Genomic DNA, 10,576 nt, shown 5'->3' with positions numbered 1-10,576 from the left:
GTCTCTCTCTCTTTGCAGACAAATACGAGAGAGCGTTCGTTATTTTAGTACAAAGAGCACAGCATCCCTTGGACGTGCTCTCTGGAGCGACAAAGCGACAAAGCGACATTGTGGCCGTGTCGCCCGTGCTCTCGCTGCCTCGGCACTGGAGCTCGTATTACTAGGCAGCTTAGGAGTTTTTTAGTGCTGATTACAACGCGTTGCCGTTTGGTTGAAGTGAACGGATGAGCACAACAGGCGAGACATTCCTACGATTGGGGCACATCTCCAAGCAGAGGCGGGCAGGCGGCCCGAAGTTAAAGTCCAGCAAAGTCCACTTTGCTTTGCTCTTAAAGTGAGATTAGTTTTGTGCCAAAAAAAAGGAGACTCGGAAGCGTCCAAAAACAAACACCCATTCAAAAGTGTTTAAAAACAATAAAAAAGTAGCAAAAAATAACCCAAAATATCATAAATATTATAAGTAAATGCAAAAAAAATATTCAGTGAGTGATTAAAACTCAAGTGAAACATTTTTTCTCTACTGCCAGTGGGAAGTTTTTGTTGGCAAAACAAAACCCTCGAGAAAATATAACAACGTGAAGACCACGCCGCGTAATGGGCAACCAATTTGAGTAACAAATAATAAAATTCCATTGTATGGGCATAAAAACTACGCGAAAGTAGAAGTGGAAAAAAACTTGGGAAAAATACAAAACGCAAAATGCATTCGAGGCTAAAATTCTGGGCATATTTACATTTAATATGCGCCGGCAGCATTTGCTGGCTGGAATTCAGTGCCGCCCAACAGCAGCAGCAGCAGCAGCAACAAACGGCATCGTTAACCGAGAAAATACCATTAGGTGAGTCTCAAAAGCGTCGCCAGGATACTCGCAGCCCAGCAGCCAACAGACCATGGCACTCACTGCTGGAGCATGGCCCGAAGCGGGACAGAAATTGTCACAGCTATTGGTGCACTTGGTGCTTGGATTTTGCTATACAATGTATAGCCAGTTGTTGTTGTTGCTTGTGTGCCAGTTTGTGTGTCTGTCTGTCCGTCATTGGTGCTTCCCGGAATGGGGTTCCTGAAATACTTTTCGTAACTCGCTGGGGAAATTGTGCACCACTGATGCAAGCAGATTATCCTTAACCTAACCTCTTCCACTTTGGCAAAGGAGAGTGCTTGCCGTTATACTAACTTGTAGATTTTCCTAGAATTTCCTAAATATTTATGCAATTTTATGAAATTTTCTATCAGTTTCCTTCCTATTTCAAGTGGAAATTATTTGCCAGAACACTCCTGCTGGCTCATTTTATTTCCCATTTTTTTTTATTACACGCTGGCGCTTCAGTCATTGCACCTGCAGTCATTTCGGTGCTGCATAGGTATGTGTGTGTGCATGCATAAGTATTTGTACCTGTACGTATGGTTGCTGCTAATGTGACAGTCATGCTGACTGGCTTGCACTCAAATCCTACATCCTGACTGCTTCGGGCTGCAACGCTTCACACCTGCACACGGCATGGCACGGGACACGTTGTCACTGGGGGGAGCACGGGGAGGACACTGCTGCATCAACACTTCGTTGGCGCTTTTTGTTGCTGCTCCTTGTCTCTGGCTATGGCTCTGCCTCTGCAGCTGTGTGTCCTCCATCTATGTGTGTATTTATGTGTGTATGTGTAGTGATGTGTGCATGTGTGTGTGGGTGCAGCATAGTGCTATCATTTGTGTAAATATTTGCTCTGTGCGCTTTCGTTTAATATTAACAGGACCGTGTCAAAAGCTGCCTAAATATTTAACGAAGCAAAAAAATATTTGTGCCCCCAAGCTCATTCTCATTCTGTATCTCTCTCTCATCCTGCAGGTGCCATCTTTGAGCAGGGTACAGATGATGTGCAATCAGCCTTTAAATATGCAATGCTCAATCACAATCTGAACGTTAGCTCTCGGCGCTTCGAGCTGCAGGCGTACGTAGATGTCATCAATACGGCGGATGCATTCAAATTATCCCGACTGAGTATGTGTTCCATTCGCACAGCACACACATCATCTGCAGATGCAAAAAAAAAAAACAGAAAACAGAGAACAAAAAAATCCATTACACAATACATAGAACCCATTAATTTTGTGCATTTTTTAATGAAAATTGGTTTTACTTTACATTTGCACTCGGCACTCGGCACTCGGCACACAGTACTTCTCCTCCCCATCAAAGCTGCAATTTAATTGTGCGCAGTGTGCTCCAGCTCCTGCTCTTGCTCCTGCTCCTGCTCCCTGCTCTTTGTCCTTCTCCCAACCTAGACACTGTCCCAGACCTACACTCCATCTGCTCTCCCACTCAGCATATCATTCTACTGCACATCCTGCCATTCTCTCACACTCGCACTACCATCAATTTTCCACCATTCCGAAACTGCTACCGAAACTGTTGCCATGTCGCACCCAAAATGAAACAAAACCAAAAAGAAACACAAAAAGAATTTATTACTGTAACCTCCAGTTTGCAATCAATTCTCGCGCGGAGTCTACTCAATGCTGGGCGCCGTATCGCCGGACTCCTTTGACACATTGCACTCCTACTCGAATACGTTCCAAATGCCATTTGTGACGCCCTGGTTCCCCGAGAAGGTAAGTCCCGAAGCAACCTATGAACAGAGCAGCAGAGCAAAAAAAAACTCTGTCATATGTAATTGATTTCTGTGTCGCCTCGCGCAATTATTTACATTTGGTGGTTTTGATGCGAGACGAAAGCGGATTAAAGGAAGGATTGTGCTGGGGGGTTTGATAAACTTAATTTAGTTATGCGTTAATGAAGTTTGAAACAAAAGGAAAGTTTTAGAGTGGAAGGGTGTGGGGGTCTTAAACAATTTAATTATGTTTGGTGTGTGTCTAAAGTAGTTTAAATGTCACATCAAAGTATGGGGAGAAGTTTAATAATTAAGTGCAGGTGCAAGCAGTGTTTAAACAAACTTACGAATCTTTAATTAAATATTAAAGTTGTGTAACCATTAAATGTAATCAATCAAAAGTGTGCTTATAGGACATAGATCTGTTAATATAAATGCAAGTAGTCTAAGAGATTCTCCAGCAAGCCAACAAAGGAGAAAATGAAGCCAAATCAGCTCACAATAAATCATCGCTAACTAATTTACTTATTAGTAGTTATGCGACTAAAAGCTCAGCCACCTTTAGCTTGCCGGAATTTTCCCATTTAGGTTTCCATTTCGGTATTTCCAATTACCAATCCTAATTGCCTGGCATTGCAACCTCCACAAACGCCTCCACAACCGCCTCCACAACCGCCTCCACAACCTTCTCCTACTCCTGCTACCCACATCCACACAAAGGTTCAAGCATTTTGTCAGCTTTTATAAAAATGAAGTCATTGCCTAAAGTGGAGCATTGGGTATCGTTACGGGTTCACAGTTCACACAGCTCCGAAGCCAGTGCTCTCTGCTGTTGTCCTCAGACAGTGCACTAAATCAAAGCTCAAGCACAAATCATAATAATTGTAATTTGAAGAAAATTTACTACCAACAACAAGCTGTGGGGACACACAGCGGCAGGGAGTGGTTGTTGTTGCTGGTTGTAATGCTACTCGTACTCTGTGGCTGGCTGTTGGCGGTGCCACAGTCTGTGGATGTGGATGTGGATGTACGAGGAGTAGCTGTTGCTGCTGTTGTTGTCACTTGCGAAACAAAAAGCCAAACCAAACGCTGCCGCACTCCACCCGCACTATGCTCCAATCCGCTTCACAAGGCGGAAGACAATGCCAAACGAGCGACGAGGATTCCTATACTCGCTCTCCCCATGCACTGGGAGTACAGCAAAAAAAATTTATGACACGCTCTTGGCCTCTTTTATTTCAATCACTATAAATCAAGATATGGCGACGGGGGCAAAGGCAGCAGCGGCTCGGAGTTGAGTTGCCAGCAAGCAAAACGCACACACAAACACACACACTGCCAGTATAGACTGCGCATTTGCGTGCTCCTTGGGGCAGGCTATACTCTGTAGTGTGAGTGGAGCTAAACGGAAGCGAGTATATCTCTGTGTGTGTGTATCTCTTTGGATGTATCTGCTTGTTTGTGGAGCCACCTCTGTTCCTCCTCCGCCAAAGGATAGACTTACATGTCGCTGGTAGGGAGGGGCTGGGAGTTACGGCGCAAAGCGGAAGCGCGTTTCATTTTATTATTGCTTCATGTAGCGTACTCGTACACATTACATTGTTACAACCAGTTCATGGCCTTTGTCTCTCCCTCTCTCTCTCTTGTGCTTTGCATACATTTTTGTAGGTGCTTACACCATCGTCGGGTCTGCTGGATTTTGCCATCAGCATGCGTCCGGATTACCATCAGGCGATTATCGATACCATCCAGTACTACGGCTGGCAGAGCATTATTTATCTCTACGATTCACATGACGGTGAGTACGAGAATTCATACATTTATAGCCTCCCCACCCACAACATTCATAAAAGGGAACCACTTCACACACATTATCCCTCTGTGTGTGTTTTCCTTTGTCTTTGGATTTCATTTCCCTTTAAACAAATAAAGCGTCACTCAGGCAAAAAGGTTATGCTGCTGCTGCTCCACGGGGATTAACTCTTTCCTTCAATTCGCTTTCAGAGCACTATTTCAGTGCTCTTTCCTGCTCCACTTTTGCTCCATCTTCAGCCTTTTCATTTTTGCTAATATGTAATTAAATAAGCGGCACAAAGAGCACCGTGCCTCGCATCTAAAAAAAAAAGCAGAAAACAGACACACACATAGAGAAAAACAGAGGAAGAGCTTGCCAGACGACAGCCTGCTCTCAAGTGCCTTCAAGTGTGCTCTTTCGAGTGGCTCCTCGGCGGGGCTTAAGTTGAAAAGAGAAGGACACACACACACATATGCTTAAGTTTACCTCTTAGTCTGTCTCTCTCTCTCTCTCTCTCTGTGTGTGTGTGTGTGTTGAGTATGTGTGTTCGTGTGCGTGTCTTAGGCTGCTTTTTGTTGTATTGAAATTTATTTCAAAGCAATTTCCTGCCGTCTACGTTGGGACAATTCGACGACGGCAACAATTACGGCCAAAGATGAAGACATCAGATGGCGGAAAAGACACACACACACAGACTGCCACATACACAATGGAATGGCTCTGGGGTGGGGTTATTTTTGGCTCAGTAAAAATTTCATATAGTATTACGTATACGCCGCAGTGATTTTTTTGCTCTCTCTCTCTCTCTCTCTTGCTGTCTCTTTTGTAATGAGTTCACACGCCGTTGTAATGACTGCTCATGTGTGTGTGTGTGTGTGTGTGTGTGTGTGTGTCTTCTGTGCTGCGTGTGTGTGTGTCATGTGTTAATGACTCTGTGTGAAATAAAATTTATGACTTTATGCAACTGCTGCCTTCAGCTGTGAGTTCGGTTCGGTCCTCCAGATTCTGCCACTGCTGCTACCGCTTCTGCCTTAACATTATTATTATTTTCCCTTTTTGGGCCATTTTTTAATATTTGCCACGGCGCCAAAAGTAGGCCGACATTGTTGCCGCTGGCATTCGTTGCAGGAAAAGGAAATGCCGCAGTAGCAGCAGTGGCAGGCAGGCAGGCAGGCAGGCAGGCAGCCTCACTCACCAGCTTGTGCCCCATTTGCTGCTGGCTGCTGCTACTCTTGTTATTTCCCCCCCCCGAAACCCTCTTGCTCCATTCCTCTCTTGTTGCTGTTGTTGTGAGGAATTTTTTGGCCGACACCGACTCCGATTCTGGCGTTTACATTGTTAACGAAAGGCACCACAGCGGGACTTTATATTTTAATGCCGCTGTCAGCAGTTTGTTGTTATTGCTTTGTGTCGAAAATTCCCCCTCACTCCTCCACCCATTTTGTCGGTTTTTTTGGCCATCTTTTTCTGCTTGTTATCACTCCGAATGGGCCAGGGGCTGGGGGCTGGGGGCTGGGCTGCTGCACACGGCGACAAATTGGTAGCATATTTTTTGGCGCATCCATGAATACAAAAGTGGCAGGGAAAAAGCAATCCAGCGAATCCATCGACAACATAGGAAACATTCAATAAAACAGCAAAACGGCAATGGCTGGGGCAGGGGCATGGGCAGTGGAATTTTTTGGGTTGTTATTTATTGAAATGTTACCAGCACACCACAAAAACGTACTTCAATTGTCTGTGCACTTCCGTTTCCGATTTTTTTGCACTCGACTGTTTACCGCTCTTTCCACTTTACTTCCCATTCCTTTCATCTCCTTCTGTTGTGTGCGTGCGTGCCTCTCTCCTTAGTTTCGTTTTTTTCTGGCATGGAATCAATGCAGGCAGCAAATCAATGACAGCAACAACAAGCACACACGGCGCATATTGAACGTGCAACAAATGGCGTGTGAAAATGTATTTTTTGTGCCCCCTCACCCGAGCTTCTTGCGGCTTGTGAGGGATTTCGTGGTGTAGTGAGATTGAAAGATTGCATAGAGTTTTGGGGGGAATGAGGAATATGATTAAATGACAGATCCCATGACGGCGGCGAGGGACAGCGCCTGATTTACTCTATAAAAGTGATGGATCTACGCTTGCTTGCTGGAAATTGTGTATGAATGAGCTGCTATTACCATAACACCCTAAACTGTGGCATTAACAGATTGTTTTTCATGCCTCAGGATACTTTAAGCTCTCAGCTACTGCCACACTCCATTTCTACCAATCCGCGCTCCTCTTCTGGCTTCGCTTAACCATTCCAAACCATTCCAACTGACCCAACAAAATCGCTTTTGCAAAACCGACAGGCTTACTACGGCTGCAGCAAATCTATCAAGAACTGAAGCCCGGAAATGAAACATTCCGTGTGCAAATGGTGAAACGCATCGCCAACGTAACGATGGCCATTGAGTTTTTGCACACGCTGGAGGATTTGGGTCGATTCAGCAAAAAGCGCATCGTGCTCGACTGCCCGGCGGAAATGGCCAAAGAGATCATCGTGCAGCATGTGCGGGACATAAAGCTGGGCAGGCGCACCTATCATTACCTGCTCAGTGGTTTGGTGAGTCACTCAGGTCTGGCTCTCCTCCCCATCCCCTGTGGAGCGGACTTTAATAAGCAATTATTGCTAGCTTCCGCTCGGAGGGGGGCGGAGATCCTTCATTGGGTTGTGTTACATTTTTTGTTCCTCTCTTTACCTTTTTTTTTTGTTGTTGTCGTGGGCGTCGTAGGTCATGGACAATCATTGGCCCAGCGATGTGGCCGAGTTTGGGGCCATCAACATCACCGGCTTTCGCATTGTCGACACTAATCGGCGGGCGGTGCGGGATTTTCATGACAGCCGGAAACGCTTGGAGCCATCAGGAGGCTCGGGCCTGGGCGCAGCGGGAGCCAACAGCTTGCCAGCCATTTCGGTAAATATCCCAACGCGGGGCATTGATTTGTGCTCTGTTCATGATGTTCCCTTTTTGTCTTCGTCCTCCTCCTTTCACAGGCACAGGCGGCATTGATGTATGATGCGGTTTTTGTGCTCGTCGAGGCCTTCAATCGCATTTTGCGCAAGAAGCCGGATCAGTTCCGTTCCAATCATCTGCAGCGTCGCAGCCATGGCGGTGGCTCGAGCTCCTCCTCTGGTGGCACCAACGAATCGAGTGCCCTGCTGGACTGCAACACAAGCAAGGGCTGGGTGACGCCTTGGGAGCAGGGTGAAAAAATCTCTCGAGTCCTGCGCAAGGTGAGTGACAGACGGACAGTCTCTGGGAGAGTGGGGCAGTGAATGAAACATTCCATTCCAGGTGGAAATCGATGGCTTGTCCGGTGAGATTCGCTTCGACGAGGACGGTCGTCGCATCAACTACACGCTGCATGTGGTGGAAATGTCCGTGAACAGCACTCTGCAGCAGGTGGCCGAATGGCGTGACGATGTGGGTCTCCTGCCTCTGCACAGTCGCAGCTATGCGACTTCCTCACGCTCTGCCAACGCCAACGCTGGGGACTATGCCAAGAATCATACTTATATCGTGACCAGTGTGCTGGAGGAGCCCTATCTGATGCACAAGCAGCCGCACTATGGCGAGGAGTTGGTGGGCAACGATCGATTCGAGGGTTACTGCAAGGATCTGGCTGATATGTTGGCAACACAGCTGGGAATAAGATGTGAGTTGTGGTGTTTACTTTGCTCCGATCTAGATATGAATTACTCTCTGCCTCAGATGAACTCCGCTTGGTGCAGGATGGCAACTATGGCTCTGAGAATCAATATGCTCCTGGTGGCTGGGATGGCATGGTGGGTGAGTTGGTGCGCAAGGAGGCAGACGTGGCCATTGCAGCCATGACCATCACAGCGGAACGCGAGCGTGTGATTGACTTTAGCAAACCCTTCATGACCCTGGGCATATCCATAATGATCAAAAAGCCCGTCAAGCAAACGCCCGGAGTGTTCAGTTTCCTCAATCCTCTGTCGCAGGAAATTTGGGTAAGTGTTGGACATGGAAAGAGTGCTGAGTGCTGAGTGTTGAGTGTTTACCCCCTTCCAGATGAGTGTCATCTTTAGCTATTTGGGTGTCAGTATTGTGCTCTATTTTGTCACACGTTTCCCGCCCTACGAGTGGCGCATTGTGAGGCGCCCGCAGCCGGAGTCCAATGCCCAGCAGCCGCCCGGCATCATTGGTGGCGCGACACACAGTGAGCCACAACAGCAGCAGCCACCGGTGCCGGCCAACGACTTTAGTCTGCTCAACTCATTCTGGTACTCGCTGGCAGCGTTCATGCAGCAGGGCTGCGACCTGACGCCACCATCCATTGCCGGACGCATTGCTGCGGCCGTCTGGTGGTTCTTCACCATCATTCTGATATCCTCGTATACCGCCAACCTGGCCGCCTTCCTCACAGTGGAGCGCATGGTGTCGCCCATCAAATCGCCAGAGGATCTGGCCATGCAAACGGACGTGCAGTACGGCACGCTGCTCCACGGCTCCACTTGGGATTTCTTTCAGGTGAGTGCCACAGAGAGTGTTCCTATTTGTCTGCCTCCTAGCATGGTGTTGTCTTGCAGCGATCACAAATCGAATTGCACAAGAAGATGTGGGATTATATGAACTCCAACCCCCACTTGTCGGTGCACGCCTACGACGAGGGCATACGCCGAGTGCGCACCTCCAAGGGCAAGTACGCGCTGCTGGTGGAGTCCCCCAAGAACGAGTACGTGAATGCCAGGTCCCCGTGCGACACCATGAAAGTGGGCCGCAATATCGATGCCAAGGGATTCGGCGTGGCCACCCCTATAGGATCGCCTATTAGGTAAGCTTTTTGTGTGCATTTTAAGATGTTTTTCCACCCAATACGATCTGATTTAACCCCCCCCAGAAAACGCCTAAATGAGGCTGTGCTCACGCTAAAGGAGAACGGAGAGCTGCTGCGAATACGCAACAAGTGGTGGTACGACAAGACCGAATGCAATCCCAATCTGGACAGCCAGGAGACCTCCACACCCAACGAACTGTCCCTGAGCAATGTGGCTGGAATTTACTACATCCTAATCGGTGGCCTGCTGCTGGCTGTGGTGGTGGCCATCGTGGAGTTCTTTTGCCGCAGCAAGTCATCACGCCTGAAGGGACCGTCCAATGGCGCCACCGGCGGTGTGCCCGGCATGATGGGCTCCTCTACATATCAACGTGACTCGCTCTCCGATGCGATTATGCACTCGCAGGCAAAGCTGGCGATGCAGGCCAGCAGCGAGTATGACGAGCGATTGGTGGGCGTTGAGGTGAGTGTCCACGAGGATAATTTACCATAAATAATTCCCACTGACTACAGAATATTTCTCTCCACACCAAACGCAGCTGGCATCCAATGTGCGCTATCAGTACAGCATGTAAGCGATGTCCTGGATGTCAGATACAAGCAGTAGCAGCATATATGTAGCGTAATTCTTGTAAATAATTAAGGGCATTATACGATAAAGCATAACTAAACGACGCTGGCAATCAACACTCGGGTCTAGAGCGGAATACTCCTACGATGGATGATGGTTCGGCGGCGTTCAAAAACTGTACAGAATAATTACATGCATATATATATATATATAGATATATATAATTACTATTATTGTATTTTTGATAAATGTATACAAGGAGCGGGCGTGCATAAATTAACTATAACTAAAACTAATACCAACAACAACAACAACAAACACTGTACATAGATTAAGTGAAAATTATTCCAAAAATACTAATAATAAAGCCGTATGTTTTAAGCAAAATCAAAATTGAGTTTTCATTTCCATTCCCAGGCAGAGGCTGTTGCCGTTACACGTGTCATATGAGTGATGTGTGTTCTGTTCGTGTATCTCTAGGAGTGCTTTTGTCTGTGTCGGTGTGAAGGTAAGCCGCTTAGTTGACTTAAAGTTTCAACAAAGCCCAGGGCCAGGGGCAAAGAGAAACGTGGCACAAGCCTAAGAGGCTTTTTGCAGTGCAGAAACTTTGCGTTTACGCCCTTACCCCGTGTTACCCCTTGTAGCTGTGCGGTCTGACGTACCCGCTAAATTATGTACGAACACATTGAAGTTAAAGCAAACAAAGCAGTCAGTGCCGCAGAGCAGCATTAGGCCTTCGAGCGGCATGGAAATAAATATAGTTT

At 47.2% G+C, this 10,576-nt stretch overlaps 1 protein-coding gene across 1 annotated transcript; it reads left to right on the top strand.

Annotated features, from left to right (window-relative positions):
- The first annotated feature begins 435 nt into the window (after positions 1 to 435).
- Positions 436 to 10,112, top strand: LOC117589044 (glutamate receptor 1). The gene is made up of 13 exons (XM_034280672.1): positions 436 to 839; positions 1,842 to 1,994; positions 2,478 to 2,605; positions 4,273 to 4,402; positions 6,748 to 7,001; positions 7,171 to 7,353; positions 7,434 to 7,673; positions 7,735 to 8,095; positions 8,152 to 8,414; positions 8,476 to 8,934; positions 8,994 to 9,238; positions 9,305 to 9,704; positions 9,781 to 10,112. Exons 1-13 carry the CDS (start codon positions 701 to 703, stop codon positions 9,814 to 9,816), a joined length of 2,991 nt encoding a protein of 996 aa, XP_034136563.1. The 5' UTR covers positions 436 to 700; the 3' UTR covers positions 9,817 to 10,112.
- The last annotated feature ends 464 nt before the right edge of the window (positions 10,113 to 10,576 follow it).

This window comes from Drosophila guanche, unplaced genomic scaffold (assembly GCF_900245975.1).
Source record: "Drosophila guanche unplaced genomic scaffold, DGUA_6, whole genome shotgun sequence".
In the NCBI taxonomy this organism is placed as follows: domain Eukaryota; kingdom Metazoa; phylum Arthropoda; class Insecta; order Diptera; family Drosophilidae; genus Drosophila; species Drosophila guanche.
The sequence above is the reverse complement of the archived record's forward strand: the minus strand, read 5'-3'. Positions and strand labels throughout refer to the sequence as shown.